The sequence below is a fragment of the Neophocaena asiaeorientalis genome, unplaced genomic scaffold (genome assembly GCF_003031525.2).
Source record: "Neophocaena asiaeorientalis asiaeorientalis breed wild unplaced genomic scaffold, Neophocaena_asiaeorientalis_V1.1 scaffold190, whole genome shotgun sequence".
Taxonomy (NCBI): Eukaryota; Metazoa; Chordata; class Mammalia; order Artiodactyla; family Phocoenidae; genus Neophocaena; species Neophocaena asiaeorientalis.
Genome location: NW_020175017.1, coordinates 4540459 through 4561064, shown reverse-complemented (window position 1 = coordinate 4561064; position 20606 = coordinate 4540459). Strand labels below are relative to the sequence as shown.

At 35.0% G+C, this 20606-nt stretch overlaps 1 protein-coding gene across 1 annotated transcript in view; it reads right to left on the bottom strand.

The window, feature by feature from the left end:
- Positions 1-20606, bottom strand: part of SEC23A (SEC23 homolog A, COPII component) — a 55404-nt gene that overhangs the window by 26172 nt on the left and 8626 nt on the right. The window contains exons 7-12 of the mRNA XM_024762064.1: positions 16588-16746; positions 15375-15490; positions 11538-11661; positions 6852-6932; positions 5743-5832; positions 3990-4096 (exon numbers count right to left, since the gene is read on the bottom strand). Coding sequence (XP_024617832.1) covers positions 3990-4096; positions 5743-5832; positions 6852-6932; positions 11538-11661; positions 15375-15490; positions 16588-16746 — 677 coding nt within the window. The remainder of the gene's footprint in view (positions 1-3989; positions 4097-5742; positions 5833-6851; positions 6933-11537; positions 11662-15374; positions 15491-16587; positions 16747-20606) is intronic.

Genomic DNA, 20606 nt, shown 5'->3' with positions numbered 1-20606 from the left:
TTCTGGTGGATGAGGCTGGATCTTGTCTTTCTGGTGGCCAGGTCCACGTCTGGTGGTGTGTTTTGGGGTGTCTGTGACTTATTGTGATTTTAGGCCGCCTCTCTGCTAATGGGTGGGGTTGTGTTCCTGTCTTGCTAGCTGTTTGGCATAGGGTGTCCACCACCGTAGCTTGCTGGTCATTGAGTGAAGCTGGGTGTTGGTGTTGAGATGGAGATCTCTGGGAGATTTTCGCCGTTTGATATTACGTGGAGCTGGGAGGTCTCTTATGGACCAGTGTTCTGAAGTTGGCCCTCCCACCTCAGAGGCACAGCACTGACTCCCGGCTGTAGCACCAAGAGCCTTTCATCTTTTGGGAGGTCTGAGGTCTTCTGCCAGCAGTATGTGTTCTGTAGGAGTTGTTCCCCATGTAGATGTATTTCTGATGCATCTGTGGGGAGGAAGGTGATCTCCGCGTCTTACTCTTCCGCCCATAATTAAAATTATTATGTATTCTTTTCTCTCCACATTAACACACTAAAACCAATCAAAAATTAATAAATAAAAATTTTAGTCTAAGGGATAAATTTGAAATTACGTACAAAATAACAGTAATTTATTAAATTTACATGTTCTATAAATCTAATCCAAACTGAACCTGGGTAGACCCAGCAATAACTTTTGTTTGTTTGTTTAACATTTCACAGAGTTTTGTAATACTTCAGCTGATCTTAGTTCTGAAGTACCTCACTTTAAGCAATTCTGGCAATAGTTACAGACTTTGTGAAAAGCTGAACCCCTTTTACATGACTCAAAGATGTAAGACGAGATCCCAAGAAAATCCCGGCAGCAATGTTCAAAATTCTTCTCCTTTCTTCCTCTATTTTTAATTTTTTTCAAATAGACGAAAAATTTTAAAATATTTTCCAAATGACTGATACCCACGAATTATCTCAGTCTAACGAAATACCAAGAGGCAGAAAAGAATGAGAATAAATAAAGGAATTAAAGCTGGTAATTATTTTTTTAAAAGATACACCATGCAAAGCACAATATATATATATTTTTTTGGCTGCTCTGGGTCTGCATTGCGGCACGCAGGCTTCTCTAGTTGTGGCACACGGGCTCCAGAACACATAGGCTCTGTAGTTTGCACATGCGGGCTCTCTAGTTGAGGCATGAGAGCTCAGTAGTTGCAGTGCATGAGCTTAGTTGCCCCACAGCACGTGGGATCTTGGTTCCCCGACCGGGGTTGAACTCGCATCCCCTGCACTGTAAGGTGGATTCTTAACCACTGGACCACCATGGAAGTCCCAAAAGCTGGTAATTTCAAAAGTTATTTTTAGTGCAATTTGAACACTTAGTGATTATACTAATAGTTTAGTTTAGTTATCTTTTTATTTTTGAAATATTTTTTTGGCTGCATTGGGTCTTAGGTGTGGCACATGGGATCTTCGTTGAGGCATGCAGCATCTTCCGTTGCCGCACACAGGCTGTTCATTGTGGTGCACGGACTTCTCTCTAGTTGTGCCGTGCGGGTTTTCTCTCTCTAGTTGTGGCGCGCAGGCTTCAGAGTGCGTGGGCTCTGTAGTTTGCAGCACACGGGCTCTCTAATTGAGGCGCACGAGCTCAGTAGTTGTGGCACGTGGGCTTAGTTGTCCAGAGGCATGTGGGACCTTAGTTCCCTAACCAGGGATTGAACCTGCATCCCCTGCATTGGAAGGCAGATTCTTTATCACTGGACCACCAGGGAAGTCCCTATTTTTTAATTTAAAGATATCATAGAGCTAAAAATAAAGCTGGGTTTTGTTTGTTTGTTTTGGTCACGCCGCACGTCTTTTGGGATCTTAGTTCCCCAACCAGGGATTGAACCCGGGCCCATGGCAGTGAAAGTGCCGAAGCCTAACCACTGGACCACCAGGGAATTCCCAAAACCAAAATTGTTTTAAATTGGTATTTTCCCAACTTGTATGACCATAGTATTCACTTGCTTCAAACTGAAACATAAAGGTGACATTTTTCTTCTGAAAATATCAATACAATGGTTCAGTAGTAAAAATAAATTAGCAAATAAGCACATAAAAATTTACTACTTAAAAGTTCTTTAGCCATACATTTAAAATTTTGCTCTTAAAGTTTAAAGGGTTTGTTCACATTGTAAAATCTGTCTTTTGTATTTTCAGTACCTCTTCACTGTGACTCTTACAACTAGTTTCAAACCAAACTTTCCAGATCAAAGTTATTTTCTCTATAAATATAGGATAACTTTTTAAATTTTTATTTATTTATTTATTTATTTTTTGCAGTATGCGGGCCTCTCACTGTTGTGGCCTCTCCCGTTGCAGAGCACAGGCTCCGGACGCACAGGCTCAGCGGCCATGGCTCACAGGCCCAGCCGCTCCACGGCATGTGGGATCTTCCCAGACTGGGGCACGAACCCGTGTCCCCTGCGTCGGCAGGTGGACTCTCAACCACTGCGCCACCAGGGAAGCCCTAGGATAACTTTTGACTGTATCTCAGGAACTTGAGTCCTTTATTTTCATATGGCTTATTCACTTAACAAATGCACTTGCTTAGGCCCCTAAAGTCATATTTCTAATTAATAAAGAAAAAAAGTAAGCCTTGATTATTGAAAATGGTCAGGATAAGTTAATTTGAAAGAGTGGGTGCTTTGGTGAGACACAATGATATAAATGGCACCGTAACACACATAGTATCTCTCTCTCTACAAATAGCCTCATAAATTCTGTGTAAAAAACTGAAAATATATAAACCCATGAAAAATTTCTCATGACAAAAGTTCCCTTTCTCTTGAATGATTAACCTAACTCTTTTTAGAACTTTTCATTTTAAGAATATTTCAAACATAAAGCTATAAGTAGAATAATCTATATATCCATCACCTAGATTTATCAATTGTTAGCACTGTAACATTCTGCTTTATCGTTCTCTTTTCCTTCATACACACATACTTTTTCTTTTGCCAAACTTTTGAGAGTAAGTTACAGATACATCACCCTTTCCCCTAAATTCTTCAGTGTGTATCCTAAGAACAAAAACGTTCTCTTATGTAGCCCCAATGAATTACTAAATTAATGAAATTAAACATTGATAAAATACTATTATCCTATATGTAGACCATATTCAAATTTCCCCAGTTGTCTCAACAAGGTCCTCTATAGCAAAAATTTTCCTGATGGGATTTTATCCAGGATCATATATTGGCTTTAGATGTAATTCTCTTTAGTCTCCTTTAATCTTAACTGGTTACTAACACTTTCTTTGCCTTCTAAGACATTTTTGAAGAGTCTAAGCCAGTGGCTTTATAAAATATCCCTCAAATTGGTATGTCCAGTTGTTTCCTTAAGTAAATATTTTGAATTCCAAGTTAAGTTATACGTGCATATGGGGTTGGGGGTGTGTGCTGAGGGGCCATAAATAAATTGACATGTTTGCCAAGAATCAATACTTCCAGGTTCATGATGTGCAAATGAACAGACGTAAAGGAAAGCTCAGGGGGCACTTTTTCTTCAAAGGAATAATGTATTCCCTTAACATTCATCTAGGATTTTAAGTCAAAGCAAAGTTACAGCAGGACAATAAATCTCTCTACATACTACCCTCTGCTAAGTAACAGACCATCCAACACAACACTGTTTCATTAGGCCATGTCCGTCACTCACCAGAATAGTCTCATGGTTTTCAGAAATGAAGCTAGAGTTTAAATACAGTTCAATAAAATGAGAGTTACGATGCCTTCAGTGTCTATTTTCTAGGCTATGCCTAAATCAGGTTAAGTTTATACTGACCAACACTTTTCCTACCCAGACAATCAAATCCAAAACAAACAGAAAAAGACCAAAAGCCTGTTCAATTCTAGACTTACCTCACCTAAGAATCCTTTCCAGACTAACTTCATTCCAAAACGTCACTCAAAATAGGAAGCCAGTTTGGGAGCATGACCCAGAATAGTTTTGATATGTAAATCAAATCTCTTAACAAATACAACTTACTTCCTAGCAATGGTGGTCACTCGGATACGTCTCTGCCCACTTGAATGCTGATACTGAGTCACAAACTGGATTGCACCACGTCCTCCTTGAGGAATTGGAGCATTATGCTGTATAAATATAAAAGAGTAGAATCTAAGCAAGATCTATTACATTGTTGTCATACAGTCATGGACTGCATATCCTAGCACTAACAAAATTCATTCTAAAATCTATCAGAAGGATGCTTATTTCCAGTGCATACAAAACAGTGGTGATTTGCCACGTGAAAAAGAAACGGATTTGGGAGAGGAGAAAAATTATGGAGTGAGTCAAGCTAGGAAATCAATTTCAAGTAATATAAAATTCAGAGAAACATGAAAAAACAAAATGAAGGGAGAAGTGTAAAGAAATTAACAGATAAGAAAAGGCATAAGTGAGGCAATTTTGCCTAATAGTAACTGGATAAAAAGACACTGAGCTAACATAAAAAATAATGTCTTCTGCAGCAACATGGATGGACCTAGATAATCACACTAAGTGAAGCCAGCCAGACAGAGAAAGACATATATCATATGATATGGTTTATACGTGGAATCTAAAAAAACAATGATACAAATGAACTTATATACAAAACAGAAATAGACCCACAGACATAGAAAACAAACTTATGGTTACCAAAGGGGAAAGGGCAGGGGATAAATTAGGACTTTGGAATTAACAAATACACACTACTATATATAAAACAGATAACCAACAAGGACCTACTGTATAGCACAGGGAACTATACTCAATATTTTATAATAACCTATAAGGGAAAAGAATCTGAAAAAAGAATAGAAAAATATACATGTATAACTGAATCACTTTGTTGTACACCTGAAACTAACACAACATTGTAAATAAACTACAATTCAATTAAAAAAAAGAAAAAGAAATTGAGCTAAGTTCTCCTCCCCTAGGTACATAAGATGAAAACACAGCTTTGAGGAAGACAATCACATGATGAACAGATGACTAACAGAAAATCATTAATGAGAAGAGACCAATAGTAATATATGATAATGATCCTCAGAAAGAAAAAGTGGGGTGGTCAATAGGGAAACTTTCTTCATGCCCTTTGACAACATTCTTGCTTTGTTGTTGTTGTAACTGTTTGTCAATAAGAGCCACTATATTTTTCACAAATTTTAATGTAAAAAAAAATTCCTGCACCTGTCTTAGGAAGGCTGACTACTAATACTTTGTGGTTCATTTTATGACTAATAACTATTGGTATATAAGTCAATAATTTATCCATTATATCATTCTTTAATATGATAACTTTTTCCTGCAGCAGCAGAAAAAAATCTTTCCAAATATTGGCATCTTTACCTTCCAATCTTTTTCTATAAGTTTTGATATATTAAACTTTCTCGTAGGAGGACTCAAATATTAAATGCCTTGAGACGCCTAGGAGGAACTAGATACCTAATTACAAAAATGCATAACTAGAACAGAATTTAAGATTTTATTTATGCTTCAATTTTTTATTAAAAACAAAAGAAAACTAAGACTAAAAGTTGGGTTGCCCAAGGTTGGGCATTTGCAGGTTTCCCTGACATCTCTATTATAGTATATCCTCTCACCAAGGAGTGTAGCCTTGAGAAACGGAAAATGACAAACAAAAACTCCAAAACAGAATAATCTTTGGGTCATAAGCTCTGGAAATATTCATGGCCTAAATAAAGTATTTTTTCAAATATACATTTCAATATTCAAATATAAAAAGTCATACCTGATTGACAACTTCAAAATATATGGCTAAGGTTGTAGTGGGACTGAGTCCACATATCTTCCATTGACAAGTGCCACCTGTTCCTATCTCCTATAAAAATAAAACACAGTATGTTTGAAAACCAGAGAATATAGTTTATTACTATATATATATGTTAAGGTGAAAAAGTAGAAAAAAATACCAGTAAGAAAAAATCTATTTCAGGTTTCTAATTCAATAAATGTTAGAGGTTTAAGATTTTTTTAAGATCATATAAATATACTATGAAATAAACTTAAGCAATTTTTATACAAATAAAATTATAATTAATTCAACTTCTTGCTAAGTAACTTACAAAAGTATTGATACAAGTTCTTCATATTGTAGACTTTAAAAATATACACCATTTAATGAAGTAATTACAACTAACATTATCCTTCTATCCAACTATTTAATCTGTGTAAAGAGATAGTGATTTAACATATAACATACGCATATATGAATATAGGTTCTCTGGATCAGAACTGTGTAATTTAAGCAGTCTAATTCCCAAGGAAACTTCTTAGATATAAGTTTTTCCATGCAAACTGCTTAAAATTAATTTTTAAACTCTGTCATTGTAAAGATGATTGCACACTTTGTTATTTGTCCCATCATCCTCTCCACAGCTACATGATTCTACTATTTCAAAGTGCCTTATATGTCCACTAGATGTGATAAAAGAAAAGAAAGGAATTGAAGCTTAAAAGCTTAAATCTGCTGGCTACTTTGACGGAAATTCTACTAATGAAAAAAATTTCAGAATTAATTTTGACTTTCAGGAGTCTCCAAATTTCTAAATCATAGTTGTTGTTGTTTTTTCAGGCACGCTGGGCAAGGAATAACTTAGGCATAAAAAATAGAAGACTAGTGACAGTACAAAAGTTTTAATTTAAGAGTGGATGGGAAAAGGGGTATGTGGAAAGAACAACAACAAATAGAGGTATACCAATGGAAGCTGAGCCACATTCTACTGTAAAACAGCCCACACAATAATTTTGAAAGGAATGCTATAGACTGCCACCCCAGGTCTCTCTTGGATCTGCCCTGAGAATTAACTGTATTTTCTTTTTAGAATAAAGATGACTTACATTTTCAGACACACAGGGTCCTTTAGAATTGAGAGACACACAGGGTCCAATAGCTCCTGAAATCTTTATTTCCCTTGAGGTCTGCAAAATAAGAATATATTGTCAGTCCTCCATATCAGTGGGTTCCACAGCTGCAGGTTCGACCAACCTCGGATTGAAAATACTTGAAAAAAAGTTTTTCAGAAAGCTCCAAAAAGCAAAACTAGAATTTGCTGTGCACAGGCAACTATTTACATAGCATTTACATTTTATTAGGTATTATAAGTAATCTAGAGATGATTTAAAGTATGTGGGAGGATGTGTGTAGGTTACATAAGAATATTACACCATTTTATAGAGGACTTGAGCATCTGCAGTGGTGGTGTGGGGGAGGTGTCCTGGAACCAGTCCCCTACAGATACCAAGGAATGACTCTAGTACACTTTGGTGTACCACCTCCTATTTTAACTCCCATTGAAAATCTGTCACCAAGACTGGTTTCTTTCCAATCTCCACTAACCCCCAAATTTAAGCTAATGTTATCTTCTATCTAAAAATTTGGAAGCCCAACTCAAGTTTTCTTACATGAGATTCTTTTTCCTGACAAATCCTGAATACCACTATCAAGACAAATCTTACCCCAAACACTGTTCTTCATTAACCTATAAGGGCTTCTTCTGCCTACACATGCATCTCCAAACTACAACCAAACCACACAATTAAAACTATTTCACTTACATTCCAATACAAACCATCCACTCTCACTGGGCAGTCTTCCCAAACATACCATGCTGATTTCTCACCTCTGTGCCTCTCTTCACACTGGGCTCCCAATTAAAATCATTCTCCTCAACCAAGTTAAACTCTGCCATGTTTCAAAATCCACTCTAAGTCACTGTAAAACCATCTAGGATAAATTGTATGCTGCATACATTCATTTTTCTTCCCTAAACCTTTACAGCTCTTCTATAATCTACTATTGTTTCATTCAATCACATGTGTTAATCTTGTCTTTCTATCAAGAATAAGTTCTTTATAAGAATACCTGTACCTTAGATATTCCCTGAGATCTCTACAATTTCCTAGCTTAATGCTGGACATATAGCAAGCATTCATTGAAATAAGAAGATTAACAAGAAATATTTAATAATTCAAAATCAATGTGCTTGTAAGACACTTAAAAATAACACTAAACCTTTGGGTTTCTTGAATCCCAAATTTGAAATGAATGATAGAATTGAATAATATCAACAACTTACCAAAAACAATTACTGATTATCCAAATAAAACAGAAAATGTTTCTCTTAAGTTAGATACCAACTCCTGCAATTAAAGAATCTAGCACTAACATAAGCAAATTTAGCACTAAAAGAACCATACAGGCATACCTTGGAGATATTGTGGTTTTGGTTCCAGACCACCACAATAAAGCAAATATTGAGAATAAAGAGAATCAAACCAATTTTTTTATTTCCCACAAAGTTATGTTATATAACTTTATGTTACATAAAGTTATATTTATACTACACTGTAGTCTATTAAGTGTGCAATAGCATTATGTCTTAAAAAACAATATACATAGCTCAATTTTTAAATGCTTTATTGCTAAGAAATGCTATCATCTGAGCCTTCAGTGAGTCATAAACTTTTTGCAGGGGGAGGGTCTCGCCTCGATGTTGATGGCTGCTGACTGATCAGGGTGATGGTGGTTGCTGAAGGTTGGGGTGACTGTGGCAATTTCTTTTTTCTGTTTCTTTTTTTTGAAGTATAGTTGATTTACAATGTTGTGTTAATTTCTTCTGTACAGCAAAGTGATTCAGTTACACAAATACATTCTTTTTTATATATTCTTTTCCATTATGGTTTATCATAGGATATTGAATACAGCTCTCTGTGCTATACAGTAGGACCTTGTTGTTTACCCATTCCATATATAATAGCTTACATCTGCTAACCCCAACTTCCCACTCCATTCCTCCCCCAGCCCCCTGCCCCTTGGCAACCACGAGTCTGTTCTCTATGTCAGTGAGTCTGTTTCTGTTTTGTAGATAGGTTCCTTTGTGTCATATTTTAGATTCCACATATAAGTGATATCATATGGTATTTGTCTTTCTCTTTCTTACTTACTTCACTTAGTATGATAATCTCTAGTTACATCCATGTTGCTGCAAAGGGCATTCTTTCTCTCTTTCTTATGGTTGAGTAGTATTCCATTGTGTATATGTACCACATCTTCTTTATCCATTCATCTGTCGATGGACATTTGGGTTGTTTCCATGTCTTGGCTATCATGAATAGTGCTGCTATGAACATAGGGGTGCATGTATCTTTATGAATTAGAGTTTTGTCTGGATATATGTGGCAATTTCTTAAAATAAGACAACAATGAAGTTTGCTGCATTGAATGACTCTTCCTTTCACAGTTTCTCTGTAGCATGCAATGCTGTTTGATAGCATTTTACCCACGGTTGAACTTCTTTCAAAATTGGAGTCAGTCCTCTCAAACCCTGTCACTGCTTTATCAACTAAGTTTATGTAATATTTTAAATCCTGTCATTTCAACAATCTGTACAGCATCTTCATCAGTAGATTCCATTTCAAGAAACCACTTTCTTTGCTCATCCACAAGAAGCAACTCGTCTCCATTCAAGTTTTATCATGAGGTTGCAGCAGTTCAATCACATCTTCAGGCTCTACTTCCAACTCTAGTTCTCTAGCTGTTTCCACTACATCTGCAGTTACATCTTCCACTGAAGTCTTGAACCCCTCACATTCATCCATGAGGGCTGGAATCAACTTCTTTCAAGCTCTTGTTAAGACTGATATTTTGACCTCTTCCCACGAATCACAAATGTTCTTAATGGCATCTGAATGGTGAATTCTTTCCAGAAGGTTTTCAATCTACTTTGCCAAGATTCATCAGAGGAACCACTGTCTATGGTAGCTATAGCCTTATGAAATGTATTTCTTAAAAAATAAGACTTGAAAGTTGAAATTACTCCTTGATCCATGGACTGCATAATGGATGTTGTGTTAGCAGGCATGGAAACAACTTGAATCTCATTGTCCATCTCCAACAGAGCTCTTAGGTGACCAGGTGCATTGTCAATGAGCAGTAATATTTAGAAAAGATTCTTTTTTTTCTGAGTGGTAGGTCTCAACAGTGGGTTTAAAATATTCAGTAAACCATGTGGTAAACAGATATGCTGTCATCCAGGCTATGTTGTTCCATTTACAGACCACAGGCAGAGTAGATCCTTAAGGGCCCAAGGATCTCGAGAAATGGTAAATGAGTATTTAGGTCAACTTAAACTCACCGACCGCATTAGTCCCTAACAAGAGAGTCAGCCTGTCCTTTGAAGCCCACCACTGACTTCTCTCTAGCTATGAAAGTTCTCAATGGCATCTTCTTCCAGTAGAAGGTTGTTTCATCTACATTGAAAATCTGTTGTTTTATGTAGCCACCACCTTTATTCATTATCTTAGTTAGATCTTCTGGATAACTTGCTGCAGCTTCTACATCAGCACTCGATGCTTCCCCTTGCACTTTTATGTTACAAAGCTGGCTTCTTTCCTTAAACAACATGAACCAACTCTGCTAGCTTCAAACTTTTCTTCTGCAGCTTCCTCACCTCTCTCAGCCTTCCTAGAATTGAAGGGAGGACAGGACTTGCTCTGGATTAGGCTTTGGCTTAAGGGAATATTGTAGCAGGTTTGATCCTCTATCCAGACCACTAAAACTTTCTCCATATCAGCAGTCAGGCTGTTTTTCTTTCTTATCCTTTGTGTGTTCACTGGAGTAGCACTTTTAATTTCTTTTAAGATCTCCTCCTTTGCATTCACAACTTGACCAACTGTTTGGAACCAAGAGACTTAGCTTTGGCCTGTCTTGGTTTTTGACATGTCTTCCTCGCAAAGCTTTTGATTTAAAGTGAGAGATGTGGGACTCTTCCTTTCACTTGAACACTTAGAGACCATTGTAGGGTTATTAATTGGCCTAATTTCAATATTGCTGTGTCTCAGGGAATAGAGAGGCCTGAGAAAAGGGAGAGAGACAAGGGAACGGCCAGCAGCTGCAGCAATCAGAACACACACATTTACTGATTAAGTTCACTGTCTTAAATGGGCACAGTTCATGGTGCCCCAAAACAATTACAATAGTAACATCAAAGATCACAGACCACAGATCACCATAACAAATATAATAATAATGAAAAAGTTTGAAATATTGTGAGAATTACCAAAATGTGACACAGAGACATGAAGTGAGCAAATGCTGTTGAAAAAATGGTGCCAGCAGACTTGCTCCACACAGGGTTGCCACAAACCTTCAATTTGTAAAAAAATGCAGTATCTGCGAAGCACAATAAAATGAGGTATACTTGCCAAGTATACTTAAAAAGTATACTTGCCTATACTTAAAATTTTTAATGCTATATAAACAAAAAATAGAGTTAAAGGAAATTTTACTTATATAATTTCCTCTTGTTTTAACAATTATTTAGAGATGCTCAAGTAAAATTTCATTGTACATTTAACGATGAACATTTTTCTGGTGAACAAATCTCTAACTCCAGGTTTCAATACAAAATAACCACTATTTTTAAAGCATATCTTGAATTTGATTGATGATGTTCTAAAATTATGATCAAGCCTACAAATTTCTCTCTTGGTAACATACCATACATGTCAAGTTTTGGTTCTTACCTTTATTTCTAATGTACCACCAAAGCCCATTTTAAACTGTCCATGCATATCTTTGGTAAAAACTCTTTGAAAAGTTTGCTTGAATAAGGAAGTGTTGAAAGAGTCACCCATTACCATGTATCCTCTGCATGGAAAGAGCAAAAAACAATGTGACACAAGGGTCCATGTGTAAAACCAAAAAAGTAAATTATTTTTCAACACTACCAACAAAATTTTAAAGATATTTCCCAAGATGTGTGATATTAACATTAATTTAAAAAACTCAATTATATGAAAATATCCCCATTCTGAGGGTACCTGAGGGTATTCTGAGGGTACCTGAGTGCCCCTAATACTTGTATCTGTCCTCAGTAATTTTTAAAAATTATTTTTTAAATAGGTAATACATCTATACATTACAAAATTCAAAAAGTACAAAAGGGTACATAGTAATATATGTGTCTCTCCCATCCCAGTTACCCAGTTCTCCCTACTGGTGAAGACATCTGACAGTTCACAGCATTCATTCTCATTCTTAGAAATAAATATCTCCATGTGTAGTGTGTGTATATGCAGATATTGTCTCTGTGTGTCACACAACTTAACAGTGTTATACCCAGTGAATGAGAATACAGGCATATTTTGGGAGCATTTTCACTTTATGCACTTAAGTACTGTTAAATTTTTTTCAGTAACCATGTACCTTTATAAATTTTTTTAAGTTTTAAAAAACACTAACTGTCAAATAAAAACTATTCTGAGATGCCATTTCCACCCTAATAAATCAGCAAATCAGTCTAACAACATATTCTGTTGATGAGGCTGTGGAAAAACGGGCATGCTCATAATTGCTTATGGGAATGGAAAATGGTGCAAACCCAATGCAAGGGAACTTGACAGTATCTAACAAAATTACATATGTATTTTCTCTGTAATCCAGCCACCGCACTATTAGGAATCTATCCCAAAGATAATCGGGCAAACAAAAAACAAAAAGCAAAATACAGGCACAAGTCTATTCACTGAAGTACTATTTATAATAATAAAAGATTGGAAACAATCCAGATGACCATCTATTAGACTAGCTGAATAAAATACGGTACAACCACACAATGGAGTAATATACAGTTGACCCTTGAAAACCACAGGTTTTGAACTACGTGGGTCCACTTATGAGCGGATTTTTTTCAGTAGTAAATATTACAGAACTACACTATCCACTGATGGTTGAATCTGAGGATGCAGAACTGCAAATATAGAGGAACCACAGATATGGAGGGCCAACTAAAAATTATACTCAGACTTTCCACTATGCAAAGGGTCAGTTCCCCCAATCCTCAAATTGTTCAAGGGTCAACTGTACTACGACAACTGTACTATTATAAACCCATTTCCAAGATATCAGTAAAAAATGCAAAGTAGGGGAAGCTATGTAAAACTTTCTACTGTTTAAATTAAAAGGCGGATACATATATACAACATGAGTACAAACATTTACATGTATTTGCTCATCATATTTTTAAAATATTTTAAGTAGTTTTTAAAATAACAATAAAACAATCAAAAATTACATTAGGCAAAAGAAAGAAAACTGATGTGGTATAATTAATCAATGGAAATTTTATTTTTGATACTGCTAAAGTCCTAATTTATGTTATCTCTGATGCTATTATAGATTGTATGCTGTTAAATTTTGTTTGCTTTTTATAGTAGACCCTTGAACAATGCGGAGTTTAGGGCACAGACCCTTATGTGCAGTCAAAAATCTGTGTAAAACTTTATAGTCAGCCCTCCGTATCCATGGTTCCACATCCTTGGAGTCAACCAACCAAGGATCATGTAGTACTATAGTATGTATATATTGAAAAAAATCCACATATAAGTGGACCTGTGCAGTTCAAACCCATGGTGTTCCAGGGTCTACTCTATTTGTTACTGTTATACAAAAATATAGTTGAATTTTGTACACTGACCTTGATTTAGAAGTCTTGACAACTTAACATACTAATTCTAATAGTTTGCATGTAGATTTTTTTCAGATTTTCCACTTTTGCAAACATGTCATCTAGAACAATCTATGTTATCACTAAACCTAGTAAAACATCCTAAAATAATGGCAACATATACCATACCCTACTTATCCACTCCCTTTTACAGCAAACCTCTATGAAAGAGCTGTCTATACCTTTACTACTCAGTGTTGCCCTTGGTCCAACAACATTAGCATCACCAAGGGTCTTGTTTGAAAAGCAGAATTTCAAGTCCCATCCTATGCATACTAAATCCAGAATCTATATTTTAACAAGATATCCAACTGACTTGCACATGTGAAATGAAAGTCTGAGAAGCTCTGGTCTATGTCAGCTGCTTCTGATCCCCTCCTCCTGTTCCTTTTCTTATTCACGCTAAGTCAATTTTCAGTGCTCTTAGGAAGGTCACCAATGACCTTCGTAGTGTTAAATTACACAATCTTACAATCTCATCCACTTTTATTGCTTTAAAAAACCAACAATAGGGACTTCCCTGGAGGCGCAGTGCTTAAGAATCCACCTGCCAATGCAGGGAACACGCGTTCAATCCCTGGTCTGGGAAGATCCCACATGCCGCGGAGCAACTAAGCCCGTGTGCCACAACTACTGAAGCCCATGTACTCTAGGGCCCATGCTTCACAACAAGAGAAGCCACTGCAATGAGAAGCCCGCACACCGCAATGAAGAGTAGCCCCTGCTTGCTGCAACTAGAGAAAGCCTGTGCACAGCAACCCAATGCAGCCAAAAAAAAAAAAAAAACCACGGCAATATTCTGACAACTCCCACATTTATATCTCTAGATATAAATTCAGACCTATCTTCTGCATTGTAGGTTCTAATATCCAACTGCCTACTCAACCTCTCCCCATGGATGTCTACTGGCATCTCAAACCAAACATGTTCAAAACTGAACTCCTAATATTCTCCCCAAATGTTCTTCCTCCCAGTCTTACCCATTTCAATAAAGGACAACTCAATCCTTCTAGACTTATTTGGTTTTCTCAAACCCCAGATCCAACCTCCTAGCAAATTCTGTCTTCTAAATATACCCCAAATCCAACCACTTCTCACCAGCTGTGATGCCACCACTTGATATTCCTGTGTCCCTCTACGTACTAAAGACAACTAAAGTCAAATGATCCTTTTAAAGCATTAAGTCAGATCATATTACTCCTCTCCTGAAAACTCTCTAATGACTTCCCATCTCACTCAAAGAAAAATCCAACAAACTAGGAATAAGAACATACTCAACCTGATAAAGGCATCTACAAAAATCCACAGCTAACATTATACTTAATGGTGAAGGATAAAATGGTTTCTCCCTAACATCAAGAACAGGCAAATCTATAGGGACAGAAAGTAGTTTAGTGGTTGTCTAGGCTGAAAGGGGGAGGGGGAGGAAGGAGAAATGGGAAGTGACTGCTAATAGGTACAGGGTTTCTTGCTGGGATAATGTAAATGTCCTAAAATAAAATCATGGTGATGGGTAGAATATACTAAAAGAAAAAAAAAACATTAAATTACATGCTTTAAATGAGTAAATTTTATAGTATGTGAATTATATCTCAAAAAAGCTACCAAAATAATAATATAAAACAATGACTGAAGGGTATGAAGATGATCTTTTCAAACAGAACTTGTGCCTTTTTAACTGTATTTTAGAAAAAATTTAAAGTAAGTTTTACTGAAAGGAGTATCAAAAACTGTTAATAGCTGTTGCCCTGGAGTGGCAGGATCATGACTATTTTTTTTTCCATTATTGGTTTATATTTGTAAAGTGTCGTTATTAGTTTATAACTGCAATACTTGTAAAAATGTATATACATACCCAGTAAGGTTAGGACAGCACTTCATCTCCAGGAGACCTGTCTGATCTAATGCACATGCATAGATATCAATAACATGACCAGTCGTAGCAGCGCGATTAGCCAATGCTTCAAAATGCTACAACAGATTTTTTAAGATCAAATCAAAGTAATGTACAAACTTAATCATCCTATAAATCTTTCGCCATTAATAAATCAAAATGATCTAAGAAATACTAAAAGAATAATCCATAATAATTTAAGTGTGATTTGTTCTAATTTAATTTTCTATAACATCTCATAAAATGATACGATAACTTCTAATAATCTGACACTTTCACATTCTTTGCTTTAAATGCCATTCATTCTAAATGAACTCCTAAATTTCGAGCTAACCTTGAAGAAAGGCATGTTGCTCTTCATACATACATGATGGAAGAACAACACAGAACTCTTTTTCCTGGATAAATCTATACTCAAGTAACATGAAAAATAGACAACAGCAAAAGCATTAAGATAAACAAACATAAAACTTCTTTTGAAGCTCTAAGAAATACTCCAAATTCAAAAGGGAAATTAGGTGACAGGAAAAAAAGCATCCATTAATAGTGACAAAAATTATCTGTTATTAATTACACCCTAAAAATATAATAATGACTACCAAAAAGAAATATGAGATAATACAGGACAACTAAACTAAAATTGTAAACTCTAGACAATTTTTTTAAAAAGGGGGGGAGGGATGGGACATTAACAAGCAGAACCAATACAAGGGTATCAAGAATCAACAGTAGTGAAAATGTACTGACACAAACCCAGATAAAATTGAAGTTACATGAACAGAGAACAACTTATGAGAAAATGACGGACTATTCAAGCTATGAACAATATACACATCTAAAGGGCAGCCTCCTGGAAATGAAAAATTGGAAAATTCAAGAAATTCTTCCTGATGGGAAAGACATTCTTTAACATGAATATTAAAAAAGACACAGGTTTTCTCTCAGGAGTAGTTTTTAAAGAGACACCTATTGGTGCCCCTTATTAAGTTTTTAAATATTTAAAACCAGAAAAAATATAACAAATTATCAAGGAAGAAAAAGACTATTTCTCTAATTCTGAGGAGCAGTTGCAGTATCATCACAATATCAGATTTATCAGAAAGTAATTATATTCTTCCTCTTCCATCAAATGAATTTTTCTAATAAGGCAAAAGGACTTAAAAACCAAAATTACCTTAGTTCCCTTTTTAACATATTTTGCATTGTCTTTTTCAATGTCATGCCATGATCTTATGGGTGTCTTCAATTCGTCTCCAACCACCATTCCAGGCCCCTGAGTGGCTGGACCACCAATGAACATCATGATACGAGCACCAGTGTTGGGAAAAGTACACTATCAGGAAAAAGTAATTCATGAGAAGAGCTTAAAGGAAAACATATGGATATACATTTATGATAGTGAATTTTTATATATTCTTTCTAGATAACAGGGAAGCATACATTTTCCAAGAATAATCAAATGTTTAAAACAAAATTTAAAAACAAGATGTTTGTGTGAATATCTTTCTTTTGAAATCCTATTCTAATAGCAATGCCTTCCTAATTTTAAAATAATCTATAAACCTGATCCCTATAAGCAAGGACGTTTCTAGTACTAGATAGGGAAGAGTAGGAAAAGAAGAAGAAAAGAGGGTATCTTTTTCTGTTTGGTTGTTATTTTTGTTTTCTATGCTTAAAATACATGCACAACTTTTATTTCTAATTCAAACTGATGGATTGAGTACTTCAATCTACCTCCCCCTTCTTCCCAAGATGCCAGTGAAATGATATAAATGGTACTGTTTAAAAAATAAATAAGAAAGAGTACTATCAGCAGACTAGAAATTTTGAGGAATCCAAACAACAGATTGTACTGGATTGACGAAAGAATTTTAACTATATATATTATGTATAATTTAAAATATATATATGTACATATATATATACCAAAAGTAAGCCAGATCTTCCCAAGGGAAAATCTTAAAAACTCTACATTTAGAGTCAAAAAAACACAAAAAGCAGCAATGGGCCAAAGAAGTGCAGTCAGCTCCAGAAACAGCAGCTAATGACAACAGATTTTAGCAATTCCTAAGAAGAGCTCTCTGAGAAAAGTAGGCAATCTTCCCAGAGAAGGTTCTCAGCATAGAAATTGGTGGCTGAAAGATACAGAACACATGTTACAATGAATATCAAAACAAATATGACAACTCTCGAGAGATTCTAGAATTAAAATCATGGCAAAAGTAAAAATACCTCAAGGAATGGGCTAAAAAGCATGTCTGAAGACCAAGTTAGAGATATGGAAAATAAACTTGAAGAAACCTCTAAGAAATAGGAGCAAAGAAGGAAAACATGAGGAAAAAAAATAAAGATATGAAGAAATGCAGAAGTCCAGCATCAATCTAATGAATATAGAATAAAAAAGAAAAAAAGAAAGTAAGCTGAAGAATGACAGGAGTCTTAATGAAAGGACCTACCAACAACCAAACATAATTAATGAAAAAATAATCAAACCTAAACACAACCTAATGAAATTTCAGAACTCTAATATTAAAGAGAACATTCTAAAAATGTTCAGTGGGAAAAATAAGTTTCCTGAAAAGGACTAAGAATGAGACTACATCAAATTATCCAATAAACTATCTGTTAGAATACTAGCGAGGAATGGCTCAAAGATCCTATTGAAGACAGGGACCCAAAGTACAAATGAAGTGAGAGGGAAAAATTAAAAAACATTTTTAGACATGCAAGAACTCAGAAAATTTATAATAAACAAAAGAACTGAGTACAATCCAAAAGAAACAGGGAATCTAGAAAAAAAAAAATTTAAAGGTATCCTAAGACTTTAATACATGAAAGATTCCCCAGCAAGCAGCAAAACTGCAATTACAAAGAATTACATCTCCTTCTCTATGTGTATAACCACTCTATTCCACAATTAACAATATTTATATATCATATTTGAAATGCTTTTATTTCTAATTTCTATAAGCAGTTATTGAACAAAAATACACAGTGCATTTTCAAGCTACATTATAGCTTCAGAAAAGAATGTCAATGATATATACTTTGATAATTTTAAAAATTCATGATTAACAAATCTAGGCAAGAGCAAGGAAAACTGCCTTTTACTTTTCATTTTTATACATCCTTGCATATTTGAATGTTTTTATTAGATATACTTATTACTTCTATAACATTCTTAAACTAGGTTAATAAACAAATAAAAATACTGTTTTCATACTGGGTATCATCCTGCTGAGGTAACAGCAGTCATGTAAAGCTGAAACATCAGTAAAGAACAAGAACAAATTGAAGTATACAAACCACACACCTTCATACCTAGAACTCAAAAAGCATTCAAACTTCAAGTTACTTATAAGTAAAAAATAAATAAATAAACACTAAGTCCCAGTGAGCTATCTCCCATGCAAGCCTTCACACAAGCAAGGGCAGTTTGGGGAAAAGTACAAGGAAGAAAGAAGGAAGCTAGCAGCCAGCATAGAACAACTGCCAGATTCAAATGAAAACTTATTAAGGGGCACTAAAGAACAGCAAGAAAATAATCAAGAGCATGAAAATGAAATAAATAAGAATAAAAGATCAGAGATAAAGTGGTTGAAATAGAAAACAAGCAAAGATCCAATTTATGTATAATTGGAGTTCTTAAAGAAGATAAACAAAACAATGAAAAAACTAACATTTAAAACTGTAATACAAGAAAACTTTATAGAAACAAAATACTTGAATACACATATAGAAAAGGATCACCAGGCACTAGAGAAAATTAACCCACAGGACATACGAGTAATACTCCAAGCAAATGATCAAGTAATTTACAAGGGCAAGAGAATTAGGCTGGCATAATTGCATAAGCTCAATCTACTCATGATTAAAGATCAGATAAACCCAAATTGAGAGTCCTTCTACAAAATAACTAGCCTATACTCCTAAAAAGTATCGTCATGAAACAAAAAGAAAAACTGTGGAACTGTTCCAGAATAAAGGACACCAAAGAGACGTGACAAGTGAATACAATATACAGTATTTTTAGGATAACTGGTGAAATCTGAATAAAGTTTAAAGATTAGAAAATAGTGTTATATCAATGTTAATTTCATGATTGTTAAATGAACTGCGGTTATACAAAGGAATGTTCTTATGTAATTAAGAAATGCACACTAAAGAACTTAGAAGTAAAGGGACATCACATTTGTAACTGACTTTCAAATGGTTTTTTAATATTTATATGTGTGTAACATATAAATAGATACCTATATATAGCTACATCTATAGTTATAGAGAGAGCACACTATATAAATATCTGGAGAGAGAAGGATAAAGCAAATGTAATAAAATGTTAACATCTGAGGAATCTGGGTGAAAGCTTTAAAGGAATTCTTTGAACCATTCTTGTAACTTTTCCATATGTTTGGAATTATGTCAAAGTAGAAAGTTAAAAGAATAAAAAATGATAGTAACAGATAACTCACTGTAAAAAATAGGAAACCACGAATCCACAGTGATATTAATAAATGAATTGAAAGTTTGATGAAGAATAGGATATTTGCATGGTTTCAAAGATCCTCACCATCTAATGTTTATTAATTACAAAAGGAGGGGAAATAAGAGTAATTTTACAGTGGAGAAACCTGGCAGACACACCTTAATGAGTGATCAAAGTCATAATCATCAATAATGGGCAAATGAAAATCAGGTGCCACCTGAGAGGATACAGTAAGAACAGACCATTACTTCTGTGATATTCCTTCCAATGATGCAATACCTCAATCTAACTGTGACGCTACATCAAGACAAACCTAATTTGAGAGACATTCTATATACTGGCCTGAATCTTCCAAAGTGCCAAGGTCATGAAAGTCAAGGAAAGGCTGAGGATCTATACCAGACTAAAGGAGACTAAACAGACATCACCACTACATACATGCCTCTGAATTAAATCCTTTCAGTAAAAGAAATTATTGAGATAACCAGTGAAACTTGAATGAGTTTTGAGAATTAGATGGTAGCAATGTATCAGTGTTATGTATTGTATAATACATCAGTGTATGTATCATATATTTCAAAACCTGACTTTGAAAGTTGTATTATGGTTATGTAGGAGAATATCCTGGTTTATAGGAAATACAACTAAAGTATTCAAGGGGTTGGTAACATCACTTCAGCAACTTAATTTCAAATAGTTCAGAAAAA